The 20718-nt window shown below is 45.8% G+C and overlaps 1 protein-coding gene across 1 annotated transcript in view; it reads right to left on the reverse strand.

The window, feature by feature from the left end:
- The window catches only part of PPP1R21 (protein phosphatase 1 regulatory subunit 21), a 147469-nt gene that overhangs the window by 61227 nt on the left and 65524 nt on the right, over positions 1-20718 (reverse strand). Inside the window, exons 12-14 of the mRNA XM_077485604.1 lie at positions 17922-18058; positions 10349-10441; positions 8314-8441 (exon numbers count right to left, since the gene is read on the reverse strand). Of these exons, the coding sequence (XP_077341730.1) occupies positions 8314-8441; positions 10349-10441; positions 17922-18058 (358 nt within the window). The remainder of the gene's footprint in view (positions 1-8313; positions 8442-10348; positions 10442-17921; positions 18059-20718) is intronic.

The raw sequence follows: 20718 nt of genomic DNA on the forward strand, positions 1-20718 counted from the left end.
GTGCCACAACACTATAAGTCCTCACAATTACTCTGGGTGGGCACAGGAACGGCCTTCCTGTGAAATATTATATCAAGAATTGTAATTACATGTCCCTGTTAAACAGGGGCAGAAAAATTGGGCCGCTGGCACTGGTGTTACGACACTGCAACCTCTCCCATATACTCTAGTTTTATTGCAGGAATTAGCCCTGCTGCAAAGCATTGCATCAAAAATTGTAATTAAACGCCCCTGTTAAACAGGGGCAGAAAAATTGGGCCTTAGGCACTGGTGCTGGTGCCACCACACTCCAACCTCTGCCATATACTCTAGTTTTATTGCAGGAATTAGCCCTGCTGCACAGCATTGCATCAAAAATTGTAATTAAACGCCCCTGTTAAACAGGGGCAGAAAAATTGGGCTGCTGGCATCACCCAGAACCAAAAATGTTCTTCCAACATATCAGCGGAGGAGGAAGAGGATAGACAATCAACATAACAGGACAGTCACTCAGCATCAGCATAGGCAGTCTTGAAGGGATGTGGTATTTCAAAAAAAATTAGTCGGTTACATCAGCTTCAGGTGCTTGGTAGCTGTGGGTGATCCAAGACTGATTCATCTTGATGAAGGTCAGTCGATCAACTGATTCGGTGGACAGGCGCACCCTGTGATCGGTAACAAAGCCACCAGCAGCACTGAAGGTGCGTTCCGAAAGAACGCTGGATGCAGGACAGGCCAGTAGCTCAATTGCATACTGTGCAAGCTCTGGCCAGTGATCCATCCTCAAGACCCAGTAAGCCAGAGGATTTTCGGTGGGAAAGGTGTCCAAGTCTGACCTTGCCCCTAGGTATTCCTGCACCATGTAAATTAGACGCTGGCGATGGGTGCTGGAACCAATCATACCTTGGGGCTGCGGACTAAAAAATTGTCTGAAAGCATCAGTCAGACGGCCACCTTCTCCACCGCTCCTTCTGACTGATGCCTCAGCAACACGTTGTCCAGGACCAGGAGTTTGTGACCTCCCAGTCTCTGGGAACGCGTTGCACAGAGCTTTCTGCAAGGCCTCCCGGAGATGTCTCATCCTCTGCTCCCTCTGCGATGGCAAGATAAGGTCGGCAACCTTACCCTTGTACCGTGGATCAAGGAGAGTGGCCAGCCAGTAATGGTCCCTCTCCTTGATCCGAAGAATAAGAGGATCCTTCCGCAGGCTTTGCAGGATCAGGGAGGCCATGCAGCGTAGGTTAGCTGAGGCATTCGGTCCGGAGTCCTCTGGGTCACTAAGGACAACATGATCCGCAGCTACCTCCTCCCAGCCACGTACAAGTCCACCTGTTTCTTGGGACTGTAAATCATCCCTATAAGACTGCTGCTACTGATGCTGAGTGCCAGCCTCCACCTCCATGCTGACACAATCATCCTCCTCCTCCTCTTCCTCCTCCTCACCCTCTTCCTGTGTGATGGGTGGCACAGCAGGAACACTGTCTGGATAAAGGGGGCCTTGAGAGGCAAGGAAGTCCTCCTCTTCCTGCCTCTGTTCTGCCTCAAGTGCCCTGTCCATTATTCCACGCAGCGTATGCTCCAAGAGGTGGACAAGAGGTACAGTGTCACTGATGCATGCACTGTCACTGCCCACTATCCTTGTGGCCTCCTCAAACGGTGATAGGACAGTGCATGCATCCCTGATCATGCCCCACTGGCGTGGTGAGAAAAAACCGAGCTCCCCTGACCCTGTCCTGGTGCCGTAGTCGCACAGGTACTCATTGATGGCCCTCTGCTGCATGTGCAGCCGCTGCAGCATGGCCAATGTTGAGTTCCATCTGGTGGGCATGTCACATATAAGGCGGTTCTTGGGCAGGTTCAACTCCTTTTGGAGCTCAGCCAGCCGAGCACAGGCATTAAATGATCGGCGGAAATGCACACAGACTTTCCTGGCCTGCTTCAGGACATCATGTAAGCCGGGGTACCTGCCCAAGAACCGCTGCACCACCAGGTTAAGGACGTGAGCTACACAGGGCACATGGGTCAGTTGTCCCTGTCGGAGGGCGGAGAGGAGGTTGGTGCCATTGTCACAAACCACCATTCCTGGCTTAAGCTGGCGTGGCGTCAACCACCTCTCGGCCTGCCCCTGCAGAGCTGACAAAACATCCGCCCCAGTGTGGCTCCTGTCCCCCAAACAAACCAGCGCAAGCGCGGCATGGCATCGTTTTGCCTGCGTACTTGCGTAGCCCCTGGAACGCCTACGGAGCACCGCTGGTTCTGAGGACAGAGCACTGGAAGAGGCCATGGAGGAAGAAAAAGAGGAGGGGGTGGAGGAGAGAGGTGTGTCACAACCAATAGTAGCATTTTGGAGGCGTGGTGGCGGAACAACCTCCAACACTACTGCACCTTGTCCTGCATCCTTCCCAGCAGCCAGAAGAGTGACCCAATGGGCCGTGAAAGACAGGTAACGTCCCTGTCCATGCCTGCTGGACCATGAGTCAGCGGTAATATGCACCTTACCACTGACCGCCCTGTCCAGCGAGGCAAGGACATTGCCTTCCACATGCCGGTAGAGAGCCGGAATCGCCTTCCGTGAGAAAAAGTGGCGTTTGGGGACCTGCCACTGAGGAACCGCACATTGTACAAACTCACGGAAGGGGGCCGAGTCTACCAACTGAAAAGGCAGCAGTTGAAGTGCTAGCAATTTAGCCAAGCTAGCATTCAACCGCTGGGCATGTGGATGGCTGGGAGTAAACTTCTCCTGCCGGTCCAGCAGCTGGGGCAGGGACATTTGCCTGCTATAATCGGATGTGGATGTACCACTAGCAGAGTTCCCGGAAGCACTTGGCTGTGACACACCTAATTCTACACCTTCATTCCTCTCAGAGCAGGTTTCAGAGAGGACTGAAGGTCTAGTGGGGTTGGAGATGCCAGCTGATGAGGAGCAAGGAGAGGTCCGCTTTGTTCTTTGGTGTGGGTCTTTGAGGTACGCTTGCCAACGAGCTGCATGGCAGGTCAACATATGTCTGGTCAAGCATGTGGTGCCCAAGCGGCTGATGTTTTGGCCACGTGAGATACGCTTGAGACATATGTTGCAAATAGCAGCGGTGCGATCTGATGCACTCGTCTCAAAAAAGGCCCACACCAAAGAACTTTTAGAATAACGCGCAGAGGAAGCGCCCTGCGCAGGCGGAGCTCTGCGGTGTGATTCAGTCGGTGTGCTGCCCCTAAGCTGGCCCCCGGAGGGCATCCTGCCTCGTTGGACATGTGCCTCCTCCTCCTCCCTCCTTCCAGGCACCCACGTGGAGTCAGTGCCCTCATCATCCCCTCCCTCTTCATCGCTGTAGCAAACCTAGCAGTATGCTGCAGCTTGTGGAACATGACTGCCAGATTGCTGTCCTTCTTGAGCATCCCCTCTCTCTGCGCTCACGCTACTGCCTTCCTCTAGCTGAGTGTCATCATCAGAGCCCACCAAACACTGGGCATCCTCCTGGAGCATGTACCCAACACTGTGCTCAAAGAGTTCAGGAGACTCCTCAGGAGGACGTGGTGGGTCTAGGGAAGGAGTCACTGATGATGACATTGAGAGGAGGGAAGACGATGTGTTGGCAGCTGCTTTGCTACTACCCTGAGACTGGGTGAGAGAGGATGAGGAGGATGAAGAGGGCTTGGTCATCCACTCTACCAAGTCGTTGGCATGTTGCGGTTCAACATGTCCAGCTGCCGAAAAGAAGGACAAGCGTGTCCCATGGCCACGTGCTGATGACAATGCACCGCGTCCACGACCAGCACTGTTGTCTCTAGACACAGAGCCTGCTTGCCCTCTTTTATCGGCTCGCGCCTGTCTGCCTCTCCTTGCTGGCCTTCCAGACATGGTAATGGCCTGAAGGGAGTTGGGTAAAACAGTAGTTGGGTAGTTTATATTGTGCTGGAGGCACACAACACCCACTAACTCCTGCAGATGCCTTTTTTATAGAACAGCAGAGATAAAGGGGTATATACAGATGTATACTGTGCTGTGCTGGAAGCACACACAACTTCCAATAACTCCTGCAGATGGCAATTGGGCCCAAATAGAGAACAGCTATGTAGGTGGATTATAGCGGTATGTACTGGGTACAGAGCACGCAGACAGCACGCACTATCTCCTAACACTTCTGACTGCAAGCTCTATTATTAAAGCTAGATCACTAGCTATATAGGTGAGGTGAATATAGTGGTGTATACTGCGGTCAGGGCACAGACAATAACCACTACACAAGAGCAAGATAGGAAATCAGCCAAAAACGATTGGTGTGTAACTGTGTTGAAGGTACACAGAACACCCACTGCTTCAGATGCCAACACACTACACAAGGCCGCCTCAAAGGCGGCCTTATATAGTGTGGGGCGTGCACTACATAGCCTGAGCTATGATTGGCCACAGGCAGGATGCCTGTGGCCAATCATGGCTCTCCTCGCTGCTGGCGCTGCGATTGGCCAAGCATGCGGGGTCACAGTGCATGCTTGGCCAATCACGAGCCAGCAATGCACTGCGCCACCGCAGTGCATTGTGGTCCGCGCGCGCCACACGAATTTTGACGCGAACGGACCAAGAGTTTCGCCGAACGCCCGAACAGCCAATGTTCGAGTCGAACGTACGTTCGACTCGAACACGAAGCTCATCCCTAGTGTGAGGTTATATTTTCTTTCTGATTGATTAACCCCTTCCCTGCCAGTGATATTTACACAGTAATCAGTGGCTTTTAGCTCTGATCGCTGTATAAATGTCAACGGTCCCAAAAAAAAGTGTCAAGTGTTAGATTTGTCCGATGCAATGTTGCAGTCCTGATAAAAATCGCAGCTCGTCGCCATTACTAGTAGAAAAAAAATAATAATGTCATAAATCTATTCCTTAATTTTGTAGGCACTATAACTTATATAACTATAACGCTTATTGCGATTGTTTTTACCAAAAATATGTAGACGAATACACATTGGCCTAAACTGATGAACAAATGTTTTTTTTCCAAAAAGAAATTGTGGATATTTATTATAGCAAAAAGTAAAAAAAAAAATGTTTTTTTCCCCAAAATTGTGGCTCTTTTTTTTTTTATGTTTATAGGCAAAAAATTAAAATAGGTGATCAAATACCACCAAAAGAAAGCTTTATTTGTGGGGGAAAAAAAAGGATGTAAATTTTGTTTGGGTACAGCTTTGCACGACCGCACAATTGTCAGTTAAAATGACGCAGTGCCGCAACTCAAAAAATGGCCTGGTCAGTAATGGGGCAAATCCTTCCGATGCCAAAGTGGTTAAACTTTGAATTCAAATTGGATCATGCTTTGCTGTTTTTTTGCCTTCCTCTGTGTGTATAGGATTGTAAAAAAAACTAAATTGTGTTTAGTTTTTCTCTTTTTATTGGTTGAACTGGATGGACTTTGTCTTTTTTTAACCAGACTAATGTATGTAACTATGAATGAATGGCTGTACATGGGTTTACGATGCTCCTTGCATAAACACATGCATGAATAAGCCCATTTGCCCCCAAGATCTGTCTGCGTTCAGATGTGTACAGCTTTACATATGCTTAAGTTTAACCCACTTTAATAATCGGGCACTTTTACCCCCTTCCCGCCCAGGCCAATTTTCAGCACTGTCACACTGAGTGCCAGTTCACACCATAGAAAAAGCAGCCTCGATGCGTTCCAGATGCTTTTTAGCATGCGCGTTTTTTCACGCGTTCCAGTGCGTTTTTGATGCAGTCCAGTGGATTTTTTCCCCCTTTTTTTCTAAACCTTAAATAAGGACATATGTGTGCCAGTGCATTTTACAGTGTTAGTACAGTCCACTGAATGAATGAATGAATGAAAGACTTGTATAGCCCTGCAACTGCAAACAATTGCAGCATGTTCTACTTTATTCTCTGTAACGCACTGGAACTGCAAGCACCGGTGTGAATTATGCCATTGAAAACCACGCACTGGACCGCATGTGGTGTGAACTGGCCCTGAATGACAAATACGCGGTCATGAAACACTGTACCCAAATTCAATTTTTATCATTTTTGAGACACATAGAGCTTTCTTTTGGTGGTATTTAATCACCACTGGGTTTTAAATTTTTTTGCTATATAAAAAAAAAAAAATTATAATTTTGAAAAAAAAATTCTCTCTTTGTTTCCGTTAAAAAATTGGCAAACAAATAATCTTTCTTCATAAATTCAGGTCAAACTGTATTCTGCTACATTTCTTTGGTAAAAATAACCCAAATCAGTGCATATTATTTAGTCTGCAGGAAAGTTATAGAGTCCACAAACTATGGGTATAGATTTGAAAATTGATCAATCCTACTGTACAGACGGCCTATCTCATTTCTTGAGGCCCTAAAATGACAGGACAGTACAAAAATCCCCCAAAATCCCCCTTTTTGGAAACTAGACAGTCCAGGGTATTTAGTAAGAGGCACTGAGAGTATTTTCAAGCTGTAATTTTTTGTCCAAATTTTTGGAAAATTAAGAAATTAAATATTATTTTTTCTTAATACTGTCAGTAGAGCAGTAAAGCTTCACCATGTGACCGGAGTGTTGTTGATCAGGGACAATAACTGGTGACAGTATGTACTGTGACCAGAGCACTGGTGACACTGTACTGCTCTGGGGAGGTGAGCAGGATTATTTTTTTCACTACGATTGCTCATTATTGTGATGATCCGATCACTGTTATAAGCAACCATTTTAATGAATTGCACCCATTCATGTGCCATTGTGTACTATTGTGATAGCTTTGATTGGCCATGGCTATCACATGGTACAGGTCCGCTGTGAATATCCCCTGTACCATGAGATCACTGTGACCAATCAGTGATTAAACAGTAAACAATGAATGGCTAAGAATAAAAGCCATTGTGTACTACGGATCACTTGTTGCCAGGGCCGGCCCCGGTGACCGATTGCGCAGCCTCTAGGGCACACACAAGGTGGGCACCTGTTGGACGTCATAGGACGTTCACCCTGGATAACACTGCTTCCAATTGGTCATCATTTTACAATAGGCCTGGGCAGGAAGTGGTTAAGCAAGCAGCATAAAGCCGCATACAGCCATTTATTACCATGATTGACAGTGTAGGGAACAAAATGTTAGCCGCTCAAACAGCTTTTTACGAACAGATATAAAAACAAAACAAAATTGCTTATATATTATAGATGAACAATACTTAAAGGGAACATGAACTAAATTAAACACGGAGACTAAGGCCGCGTACACACGGGCGGACTGTTCGCCCAACTTAGTTTGTCAAACAATCCGACAAACAGTCCGCTCAAAATTTGCATGAGCGGACTTGACCACACACGATGATCGAACAGTCCGCTGAAAGCGTGCGCGATGACGTGAACGGCACGTACGACGGGACTCGAAAAACGACGTCCTATACACTGCAATGCAACCTTCGCCGTGTAAATTCTTTCTGAGCATGCGCGAGACTTAGTTTGTCGAACAAGCCTACACACGAGCGGACTGTCCACTCAAACCAGTCCGTCGAAACACATTTCAGCGGACAGTCCGCTCGTGTGTGGGCTTCAGCGGACTTTTTCAGCGTGCAGTCTGGCGGACTAAGTATTTCGGAATTTCCATAATATTGTCCGTCGTACTTTGGTTTCAGCGGACAATCCGCTCGTGAGTAGGCTAGTTCGACGGACTAAGTATGGCGCATGCTCAGAAAGGATTTACACGGCGAAAGGTTGCATTGCTGTGTATTGGACTTCCTATTTCTAGTCCCGTCGTACGTGCTGTACACGTCATCGCGCAAACTTTCGACGGACTGTTTTGTATCCGTGTGTGGTCAAGTCCGTTCATTCGAAAGTAGGACGGACTGTCCGTCGGATTGTCTGACGGACTAAGTTGGCCAAACAGTCCGTCCGTGTGTACGCAGCTTAAGAGGAAGGGGCAGAGCTCTGCAATGTAAGCACACAGTTTACATTTGCGATTGCTGTGACTGGTAAACAGCGCAAACAATGTACAGAGCCGCTCAGACTGGCTCTGCACAATGTCTGAGAACCTAGCCATTACTGGCCGCACTGACCCCCTACGGGTGATTTCAGCAGTGCTGCTTACAAAGTATCATCCACCATCTGCCATTCAAAAACATTTGTGGTACATAAGTGGTTAAAGTACAGTATAGCTAAACCCATTGCCATTTTTCTTAGTTTAGGATACAGTAAGGGCGATTTAATATTATTTCCCTTACTGATACACAATCTCACAAATACTTATCAGGATAATGACATAAGCAGACGATAGAGCAATATTCTAGAACCGTGACCCCATAAGGTGGAATAAGAGAAAGTATCGGAGATGGTGGCATGGATATCACTACCTTGCCGGCTGCGTTGGTAAGAGCGACTAGTGAAGACAAGATGCAATCATTTGTAGTTTTAAGTTTATCTGTGGAGGACGGCAGATCCTGTTCAAGTGCAGCTTTATGAGTGTAGTGCTTGGAAAGCTCTGCAATGACATAAACAAGTAAAAATTATGAGCACATTTCTTCTGAGTAATACACCTGAAGGCTAAAAGAAAACAGCAGAATCTACAGCTAATACAGGAAGCGCACAGTGAGAACAGGTGCCAATGAGAAACGACAAATAAAAGATTAAAACGTATCCGCGCTAAGAAATAAAAATCTAAAACTAATACGTAATATACATTAGTATTAGCAGCCAGCAAAAATTGTCAATTTGATCTTGAACTAAAGTAACAGTTAAAATTATAATTATGCGGCGCTATAAACACAATTTTTTTAACTAAAAAGCCCATAAATTGATCGGAATCTGATGACATTTCTGGCCACTGGATCCATCAATAAGAGACAGAAGAGCTCAACGCCAACTGACATGTGAAGGAAAAAAGGCATTCCACACCCATGGGGTCTAACCAAGCAGCTTACCAGATATAAGAGACCTATAAACATTCTAGAGTGGTCATAAAGGCATACTAACAAAATCTCTGATCACTCCAATAATAAGGGATAAAAAACACAAGGATTGAAATTCCAGGACTTCTTCTATCGCTCAATAAAATAACAAACATGTAATACTTATCTGCTCTGTATTATGGTTTTGCACAGAGCAGCCCAGATCCTCCTCTTCTCGGGTCCCTCACTGGCGCTTCTGGCCCCTCCCTCCTGCTGAGTGTTATTTAGACATGGAGCCGTGGCTGGGCCCCGCCCTCTCTCTCTCCTCATTGGCTCACCGACTTTGATTGACAGCAGCAGAAGCCAATGGCACGGGAGCCTGTTAGAGCTGCACAATTAATCGTGAGCTCGATTCAACCCCCCCCGGACAATCTCTATTGTAGAGTTTGCCATTTCTTTCATGTAACAAGTGGAGAGACTTATCTGCTCACTCAGCTGTCAAAAGAAAACATCTGGGCAGTCTGCCAAGTTTTTAACATGAAACATTGTAACCAAAGCCCCATACACACCTACATACATCAGATTTTCTGCAGATTTTTTCCTTCAGATTTACCAAAACCATATAATATGAAGTCAAACCTTAGGAGTTTCAATGTGTATGCAATCAGGCAGGCCCTTCTACTACACGGTTTTGGTAAATCTGAAGACAAAAATCAGCAGAAAATCTGATAGTGTGTAGGGGCTTAACTCTTCCTTTTTAGATCAAGGGAATAAACTTCTGTATGTAAAGAAAAACTAAAGTTTTTTCACAATGTGTAAAAGTTTAGCCACTTAAAGTCTAAATCTTTTTCTGACACTTGTTTAAGTTAAAATCAATATTTTTTGCTAGAAAATTACTTGGAACCCCCAAACATTATATATAATTTTAGCAGAGACTCTAGGGAATAAAATTTCAATTGCTGCAATATTTTATGTCACACTGTATTTGCCCAGCGGTCTTTCGAGCACAATTTTTTTGGAAAAAATACACTTCAATGAAAAAAAAAAAAAAAAGAAGAGAAACAGTAAAGTTAGCCCAATTTTTGTGTTTAAATATGAAAGATGTTACGCTGCGAGAATTGTGATCTATCTTCTAAGCAAAAAAATCGTGATTCTCATTTTGGCCAGAATCGTGCAGCTCTAGAGCCTGGGGCTCAGCCACTCAGGAGGGAGAGTCCGGGACAGCTGAGGCCCTTGTGCAACATCGCTGGATCGAGATGAGTCTCAGGTAAGTATTAGGGGGGCTGCTGCACACAGGAGATTTTTTTATCTTAATGCATAGAATTAATTAAGATTAAAAAAAACCTTCTACCTTTAGAACCACTTTAAGGCTCACAGGCTGTATGGAGGTAATTTTTCCACGAAAATATGGTTTAGAAATACAGCGGCGATAATGTTCTGTGTGCATCCGATTACAGAGAAGCGATGAGCGAATAAAATGAAGCATTGTTCTAAACCTTACCTTTCAATATATCATGAAGCCCATGGAGAGCGCCTGAAATCTGTGTCAGGATGGAGCCATAGTTGGCTCTCAGCAAACCCTCTGGATTTGTGCCTGGAATAATTAGTAAAAATAGATTATTAGGATGGGAATCAGATCATTAATATTGCAGAGAGCCCCAGGAGAAACACTGTATGCTAATGCTGGATTATTACACGCACTCCACACACATCTATTGAGGACACCAGACACACAGCACCACATTATTAAAGGGGAGCTCCGGCTTGCACAAAAGTTGGTTCGGGACCAGGCCTGCAGTTTGAGGATTCTGGAGTCTGTGGATTCTGTGTCACAGGGAGGTGTCCAGTTTCCAATGGCCTGTTGTGTTGTCCATTTATTCTACATAAACTTCTAATTAAAAGTCTGCAGTGACAAGTCTCAGCAGAGGACATTTTAAATGGGAAAGGAGGATACCGAGAGACATCCTTACTGCAGTTCTTTCCCTTTCTGGGAGTCCAGGGAGCAATGACGAGAGGCGAGGAGAGGCGAGGAGCATTCTGGGAGAGGGAATGCCCGGGGCGCCATTTTCTACTTACACCCCCTTGTGAGGACCCTCTAACACTGCATGCACCAATTCTTTCCTATTGTCTGCCTTGGATTGCCACACACATATCTTTCCCGAATCATCTATTTATTTCATGTTTCTTTAACTTATTATTTAAGGTACTTATATAGAGCTGTCAATTTACGCAGCACTTACTACTTCCCATCCAGAAGCATTTTTTTGCTAGAAAATTACTTAGAACCCTCAAACACACACATATATATATATATATATATATATATATATATACACACATACACACACACATTATATATATATATATATATATATAATAATTATTTTATTTTTTTAAGCAGAGGCCCAAGAGAACAAACTGGTGGCTGTTGACATTTTCAAGTCACACGATATTTGTGCTTCGGTTTATTGAATGCAAATTTTCAGGAAAAAATACACTTTAATTTTAGTGCGCACAAGCACAATACCCAAGTTTTAGTAAAATATAAAGGATGAGGTTATGCCAAGTAAATAGATACAGGTCACACTTTAAAATTTCGTAGGCCTATGGAATGGCAACAATCTATGGTATTTAAACATCTCCATGGGTGGAAGCTATGATTTAAAAGCTATGACACGACATCAGTTTAGAGTTACAGAGGAGACCTGGAGCTAGAATTAGGCCGGGTTCACACTGGTACGACACTACAGTTGTACGACTGTGGATCTGACTTTGCCCTATGACTTCAATGAAGGAGGATTAGACTTTGATCCTGACAACGCCAGGCACTTGGTGTCTGGAATGAATCTTTAGTGGAAACTCAAAAAAAAATAAATAAATGCATGGGTTCTCCCTTCAAGACCATACCAGACCCTCCGGCCTGGTATGGATTTTAAGGGGATCCCCTACGCTGAAAAAACGGTGTGTGTGGGGGCCCCCCCCCCCACCAAAAATCCATACCAGACCTTTATCGGAAGCACGCAGCCCGGCAGGTGAGGAAAGGGGGTGGGGATGACCCACACCCTCCCCCCTCCTGAACCATACCAGGCTACATGCCCTAAACATGGGGGGGTGGGTGTTTTGAGGCAGGGGAGCCCTCAGTGTTTATGGGGACAAGGGCCTCTTCCCAACAACCCTGGCTGTTGGTTGTTGGGGTCTCCGGGCGGGGTGCTTATCGGAATCTGGAAGCCCCCCAGATCCCAGCCCCCCCACCCTAGGTGAACGAGTATGGGTATACCTACCCATTCACCTAAAAAAATAAAAATAAAAAAATAAGCGACAAAAATTAGACACAGGTTTTTAAAGTAATTTATTAAAAGGCAGCTCCAGCATCTCTTCCGATTTCTTCTCCCTCCTCCACCTCTGCCAGTTCATTTGCCTCCTCCACTGATGTACTCTGCCTCTGCTGGTTCTTCTCCGCTCTCTGCTGAGGTCTTCTATCCCTCTCCGGTTCTTCTCCCTCTGTCTGCTGTCTTCTCGCTCTTTTGCCGGGTCTTTTCTGCTGTCTTCTCCCCCTGTTGTTCTTCTGATGTTGACTCAACACTCTCTCCTGCTCTAAAGTTGGGTGCGCGGTGTGCTACTACTTACATTGGCATGGTGCGGGGTCACCGGGTGACGTCACCCGGAGGCCCTCCACCTTATGGGCATCTCCACCCCCTCATCACCCCGGGCAGTAACATCATAAGGGGGCGTGGCCTCTGGATGACATCACCCGTGACCCCGGCCCCGTGCCAATATAAGTAGTGGCACACCGCGCACCTAACATTACAGCGGGAGAGTGCATCCAGTCAACATTGGAAAAATAACAGAGGGAGAAGAAAGCGGTGAAGACCCGGCAGAGGCAGTAGACAACGGACAGAGGGAGAAGAACCAGAGAAAGCTAGAAGACATCAACGGAGAGTGGAGAAGACCCGGAAAGAGGAAAAGAACTGGCAGAGGCAGAAGACATCAGCGGAGGAGGCAGAAGAGCCAGAGCGGGAAGAATAAATCGAAAGACACCGGAGCTGCCTTAATAAATTACTTTAAAAACCTGTGTGCTGGATTTTATTTTTGACACTTTTTTTTGCTTTTTAGGTGAATGGGTAAGGGGTACAATGTACCCCATACTAATTCACATAGGGTCGGGGGCTGGGATCTGGGGCCACCCTTGTTAAATAAAGGGGGCTTCCAGATTCCGATAAGCCCCCCGCCAGCAGACCCAAACAACCAACGGTCAGGCTTGTCGGGAAGAGGCCCTTGTCCCCATCAACATGGGGGCAAGGTGCTTTGGGGAGGGGCACACCCCAAAGCATCATCATGCTATCATAAAGGATGGACAACATCCCTTTCTTTTACCTACAAAAGTGATTGTGCAGCTTTATAGCCGATCCAATCACTTTTACTTTGTAGGCAATCACTGACTGAACAAAATATCTGGATCATTGATGCAGCGATGACCGAGAGATCACCCTTCCCATCCGAGGTGATATAATGTTTGTATATTGATCTATATAAGGAAGAAGTAAAAATAAGGTATACACCTTTCTATATGCACCTTGTGTTTTTCACCAGCATGAGATGTACTATGATCAAGTAATTTTATAGTTTCATTTGTTGCCTTGTAAACACAACCTATAGTAAAAGAAAGGTTTACATTCTGGGGTCAGGAGTTTGTTTAAACATGAGGCATGCTGCATGGCACTGTACAGGTTAATACATTATCTCTGTCAGTAGTCTAAGAACTGACACTTCCTGTAAAAAAACGAAATATCCCACAACCCCTGGGTCTTTCTCTAGTGCTCTGCAGGTGAAAACTAGTAACTAGATCTTATACAGGCACAAGCAGGCAGAGCAGGGGCAGAAATGTATTTTTATCACATTAGCCCTATCACACTTGTGAAGCAATACAGAGAAATAGCGAAGCATGGACTGGACACCATGTGACCCGGAACAAAAATTGCCCATCTGTTTGGCAAACAGGGACAAGCGAGGTGAAGGAATACATAGACACAGGGGAATCAATCAGCCATTGACCTATAAACTGCAGCACCCATCATAACAAGGAATGACAATTCCAAGTACAATGGGGGTGGGGGGGGGATCTAAAACCAAGCAACATTTTCCCTTCAAAAAATTGACTGTTCTTCCACGATGAACCCGAATCACACAAATCCAATTCTGATACTCCATGTGACATCTAGATTTATATTTTCCTTTCCAGAGGACAGAACAAACCAGGACACAATGGCATCCCCATTCACTCATGTGTCATCCCCCCCTTTGTCCTCCAAACTTGGGAGTGCTGATTGCTGCACTAGAATGTCTATAAAAATATGACCCGACATGTTCTACAGACAGCAAGGAAAATGAGGTGGAAAAAAGCCAGAAAAGGAGAAAAAATAAAAATAAACATCCATCAAAGGCTGGAAAACCAAGTTAATGTAGTGGAGAGGCTGACATTTGTATTCCTGAGCTTGTACAAAGGGGAGATTGGATGTTCTGACTCAGAAGGAACGAGCTTTTCATTAGATGTCTATTCAGACACATACTCTTCTCTCTCCATCTCTCTTCTAAGTGAGCTCTTCTTGTAAAGGGAACAAAGCAAGGAGTAAACCTTACTTTATACTAAAGCATGTTCGAGCTCTCTATGACCTCCAATACAAGGCTTGTCCTCCATCAACTGGTGACCCCACAGTCTGGCTGGGAAGATCCAAAATTAAATTACTATTAACCGTTACAACAGAACATGGGAGGATCCTTCTGAAAATTATAATGTGAAAATATATATATAAAATCACATTATCATAATTTTCAGAAGGGTCCTCCCATGTTCTGTTGTAGTTTTCACCAGCATAATGTATAATAACTATATATATATATATATATATATATATATATATATATATATATATATATATATATATATATATATATATATATATATATATATATATATATATATATATATATATACACACACACACACACACATACATATACATATATACATCCATACATCCACACACACACACACACGCTATATTACCAAGAGTATTGGGACACACCTTTACACGCACATGAGCTTTAAAGGCATCCCAGTTTTCATCCGCAGAGTTCAATATTGAGTTGGCCCACCCTTTGCAGCTATAACAGCTTCAACTCTTCTGGGAAGGCTGTCCACAAGGTTTAGGAGATGTGTCTATGGGGATGTTTGACCATTCTTCCAGAAGCGCATCTGTGAGGTCAGGCACTGATGTTGGATGAGAAGGCCTGGCTCACAGTCTCCGCTGTAATCCATCCAAAAGGTGTTCTATCTGGTTGAGGTCATGACTCCACACCAACCTTGCTCACCCAATGTCTCTATGGACCTTTCTTTGGGCACTGGTGGAGGGGCAATTATAGTGTGGGGTTGTTTTTCAGGGGTTGGGCTTGGCCCCTTAGTTCCAGTGAAGGGAACGCTTAAGGCGTCAGCATACCAAGACATTTTGGACAATTTCATGCTCCCAACTTTGTGGGGAACAGTTTGGGGATGGGGCCTTCCTGTTCCAACATGACTGCGCACCAGTGCACAAAGTAAGGTCCATAAAGACGTGGATGAGCGAGTTTGGGGTGGAAGAACTTCACTGGCCTGCACAGAGTCCTAACCGCAACCCAATAAAACACCTTTGGGATGAATTAGAGTGGAGATTGCGAGCCAGGCCTTCTTGTCCAACATCAGTGTCTGACTTAAAAAATGTGCTGCTGGAAGAATGGTCAAACACTCCCATAGACACACTCCTAAACCTTGTGGACGGCCTTCCCAGAAGAGTTGAAGCTGTTATAGGTGCAAAGGGTGGACTAACTCAATATGGAACCCTATGGACCGAGACTTGTAGAGCAATAAAGTTCATCTGCATGTAAAGGTAGATGTCCCAATACTTTTGACTACATAGACTGTAATATTATATATATATATATATATATATATACATACATACATACATACACACACACACACATATATATATATATATACAGTGCCTTGAAAAAGCATCTATACCTCTTGATATTGTCCACATTTTGTCACGTTACATCCAAAAAGGTAAAAGTATTTTATTGGGATTTTATGTGATACGCCTGGGGTAGGCAGCCTTTTGAGTACAGTGTGCCAAAAAAAAATTCAAATAAATTGATTGTGCTGCTTTTATAAGAACAAAAAAAAAAGTCAACTTCACATTCTAAATCCCGAAAAGGATTTTTTATAAAGTCAATGCTGTAAACTACATGAGTAGTGAGAAAGTAACATCCTGCACTGTCACATCTCAGATCAGCCCCAATTCAGCTGCTCATCTGTCCCACCACTGTACCCCCTCTGCTCATCTGCCCCACCACTGTACCCCCTCTGCTCATCTGTCCCACCACTGTACCCCCTCTGCTCATCTGTCCCACCAATACACTTCCTTTTACATCTACCCCACTGCTCTACTCCCCTGCTTTTCTGACCCACCATTAAACCCCCTTCTCATCTGGCCCAACAATGAACCCCCCTGCTCATCTGCCCCATCACTGTACCCCCTGCACTTCTGCTCAACGGCTGAACCCCTTTATCATCTCTTCCACCACTGTACCTCCTGCACATCTGCCCCACCTCTGAACCCCTTCTGCTCATTTTCCCCACCACTGTATACCTCTGCTCATCTATGATATGCAGAGTGGTGAAAGGAAGCAGAGATGATGACAAATCTACCTGTCCTGGCAAACTCGTCCTGCTGATCCCCCTCTCATATCCAGCCCACATGCTTGTATGGGATGAATGTGATCTATGGGATGTATGTGATTTTATAGAACGTATGGGATGTCACATACAAGCACCCTGGAATGGATGCGCAATGATAAGCTCAGGTCGGGGAAATTTTCTGAAAGCAGGATCATAAGGCGGGCCCCCGCAGCTAAGAAAAATTGTGGCACGAAGCACCAAAGCAAAATTTGGGTGCAATTTTCATTGCGCCAAATACTGTCTGTGGCTTAAAGGGACACAGAGTACCGGGGTTCAGTAGTAAGTGATGCAAAGGTTCAGGAATAATTTCAACAAAGTTCCCAGAAGCTCAACAGTAATAATTCAATAATTCTACAAACTGTCACCTGATTGTGGTTCTCAATTACAGTGAAATCCCTTCTTTCGGAGATTGGTTGTGGCAACCAAGCGGGTCATCTTCCTCTAGGTGGAGGATGGGGTTAGCAGGACTGTGATTGGCTTTAGCAGCGTCCAGCAACAGTCCTCCTGGAAACCGGGACCCGGTACCCCGCCCCCCCCCCCCCGCCGAACTGCACCCAATCTTTTCCCCATCACAAAAGCTGACCATCGCAGCTACAGCAAAGTTAGAGAACCAAACAATGTTTCCCATCTTTTACAAGGTGTGGGGGGCACAGTGCCGTGCCCCTGCCCCCCCCCCTCCCCCCACCCAGTGCAGGTGCAGCTCGGGGAATTCTGAAATTGGAATGCATTAGTGTCTCACTGACACTTCCCTGCACTGCTTTGCTGATGGGGAGGGAGTCGAGTGGCTGCAAAAGAGGCTTCGAGTGCCGCAGCCTAACACACGAATATGCTTTGATCTGAACCATTCCATTGCAGCTCTGGCTGTGTGTTTAGGGTTGTTGTCCTGCTGGAAGGTGTATATAAACCAGTATACATGTGTATAGGTGTTCCATACAGACTAGAGATTTTTTAATAAGAAGAAATAAAAGCAAATGTGCAAATAAATCCCAACCCCGACAATACCTGCCTGGAGTGTGCATGTTCTCCCTGTGCCTGCGTGGGTTTCCTCCGGGTACTCCGGTTTCCTCCCACACTCCAAAGACATGCTGGTAGGTTAATTGGATCCTGTCTAAATTGTCCCTAGTATGTATGAATGTGAGTTAGGGACCTTAGATTGTAAGCTCCTTGAGGGTTGGGACTGATGTGAATGTACAATGTATATGTAAAGCGCTGAGTAAATTGATGGCGCTATATAAGTACCTAAAATAAATAAAAATAAATAAATAAATAAATCCTGCAGTGATTGGCGGATGGGACTCACTGGGTAAGGCGAGGAGGGAGATGTACGTCTTCAGTTTCTCAAACGCTGCCGTCATTCTCTTCATATCTCTGTGGATTTCCAGATTCCGCCCCTGTAACGGTGCTGTGCAAAGTGGCGAAGCCGACTCCTCCTCCAGACTGAGAGACAAGAATAACATTTCTATTACAGCTTTAGTAGTCAACTTTTTTTTTTTAACCCTAATCATAATTTCCACAAAAACTATACAGAGCAATTTAAAGCAAACTAAGGCAAACCCCCCCCCCCCCCCCCCCCCATTTTGGATAGAGTAAGGGAGGGTTATAACCACTCAGTGCTGAGTAAGGATGAGCTCCGGCGTGTTCGCATGGTCCACGTGCAGAGCCCACCAGGAAGTTGGCGCGGCGCTGCGCTAATCACAGGCAGTGAGACATTTCCCGATCTCTGCAGCCGCACATCAGGGCAATGTCTCACTGCCTGCAATTAGCGCAGCGCTGCGCCGACTTCCTGCCGGGCTCTGCACGTGGAGTGTGCGAACATGCCGGAGCTCATCCCTAATGCTGAGCACAATGGCCACCGGGGATCACTGCCTCCATTCACAAGAATACAAGACCTCCTCTGGTTGGAAGGGGTGGAAATTGTGACATCACCGCCTCTACTCTCCACCTCTTCCAATCAGAGAACACCTTATATTCGTGTGGATGGCAACGGTGCCGAGCGTGCGCGTTCTCCTCTCCACACCGACCACAAGAGGTCACTGCTGCTATTCACAGGAATACGAGACATTCTTAAACTGACATCACCACCCCTCCTCCACCTCCAATCAGAAAATGCTTTATTTTCCTGTGAATGATAGCACACTGACCATGGAGGGGATACCCCAGCAGTTCACAGAAATACAAGGCCTTCTCTGATTGGACAAGGTAGAGACTGACATCACCACCCCTCTCCACGTTGCCCAATTAAATTAAAGCGGACCGTCAGTCATTTTTAAATCTTCTGCCCTTGTTGTTTTAACTTTGGATAGTAAAACATTTTTTTTCTACCAGTAAATACCTTCTACAGCCCACTTTCTTTGTCTGGTCATTAGCCTAGGCTTATGACATCATGCACAGCTCTCTCACTTTCTCGAGTTTGCCAGGAAGGGAGGGAGGTGAGTCATAGGAGGGCCAATGAGAGCTGCAGAGCTGGAGGTGTGCCTCTGGGTGTAAATCCAGGAAGTAGACAGGTAGCAGCTTCAGCTGCCCACAGTAATTTGCATGGCAGCCAGACTCAGTGGAGGGAGATTTCTGTAGCATATTTGGCAAGTACAGAATCTCAGTATATATAAAATAATATGCAAAGTGGTTGGAGGGAAGCTTCAGAATGGCAAAGATGTATTTATTTTAAATTATGTGAGCAGACTGCAGTTCCTCTTTAAATTGGACAAGGTGGAGATCATGACATCATCACCCCTCCTTCTCCACCTCCAAACAGAAAATGGTTTATTTTCATGTGAATGATAGCAGTGCTGAGCGAGTGGCTTCCCTTCTGCGCACTGACCATGGAGGGGATACCCCTGCAGTTCACAGAAATACAAGGCGTTCTCTGATTGGACAAGGTAGAGACTGTGACATCACCACCCCTCCCCTCTACATCGCCCAATTAAAGAAGGTCTTATATTCCTGTGACTAGTAGCAGTGTTGAGCAGCTTCCTCTGAATACTGACCACAGGGGGGAGCTCGCCCGGCACTGCCGCCATTCACAGGAATATAAGGTACTCTCCGATTGGAGGAGGTGGAGATCATGATAACATTGCTCCTCCTCTCCACCTTGTCCAATCATAGAATGCCTCGAGTTGAATATAGGGTGTTATGTGAATGGTGGCAGTGCCAAGTGAGTGCCCCCCTCCCTTGAGTTGAATATAGGGTGTTCCATTAATGGTGGCAGTGCCAAATGAGCCCCCCTCCCCTCGAGTTGAATACAGGTTGTTCTATGAATGGTGGCAGTGCCGAGTGCCCCCCCCCCCCCAGTTGAATGAAGGTTATTCTATGAATAGTGGCAGTAGCAAGTGAGCGCCCCCCCCCCCCCCCCCCCCGAGTTGAATATAGGCTGTTCTATGAATGAAGTGCCAAGTGAGCACCCCCCCCCTTCAGTTGAATATAGGTTGTTTCATAGTTAGTAAGGTTGAATAAAGACACCAGTCCATCCAGTTCAACATGAATGAGTGTCTACCCCTATCCCTGTACATTGCACACACATTGGTCCCTACCCTCAAGGAGCCCACAATCCAAGGTCCCCATTCATATACTAGGGCCAATTTTTTTGGACAGAAGCCAATTAACCTACCTGCATGTCTTTGGAGTATGGGAGGAAACCAGAAAATACCCGGAGGAAACCCACGCAGGCACAGGGAGAACGTGTAAACTCCAGGCAGGTAGTCTTGTGGTTGGGATTCGAACCAGCGACCCTTTTTACTGCTAGGTGAGAGTGCTAACCACTACACCACTGTGCTGCCCTATTGTTCTATGAATGGTGGCAGTGCCAAGTGAGCGCCCCCCTTTGGTCAGTATGCACACAGGCAGCCTCTCAGCACAGGACCCGTAAGATCTCAGTTAATGTAGTAGCGCCAACTAATAAAGTGATTGTGGGCTTCCCCAGCAGCCCCCCAGGTACGAGATATACATACTTCCACTATGTCAATCTGGAACAATGCAAAGGATGCAATGCAGATTACGTCTGGAGTTCAGCTTTAAAAAAATAAAATTCTTCCATGCACCATGTCTTTATGCGCGGTGTCTAATATATCTCATTCTCCAGCTGTCACAGCATTCTCATCCTT

This window comes from Lithobates pipiens, unplaced genomic scaffold (genome assembly GCF_037356315.1).
Source record: "Lithobates pipiens isolate NorthernLeopardFrog02 unplaced genomic scaffold, aLitPip1_a1.2 Scaffold_18, whole genome shotgun sequence".
NCBI classification, from domain to species: domain Eukaryota; kingdom Metazoa; phylum Chordata; class Amphibia; order Anura; family Ranidae; genus Lithobates; species Lithobates pipiens.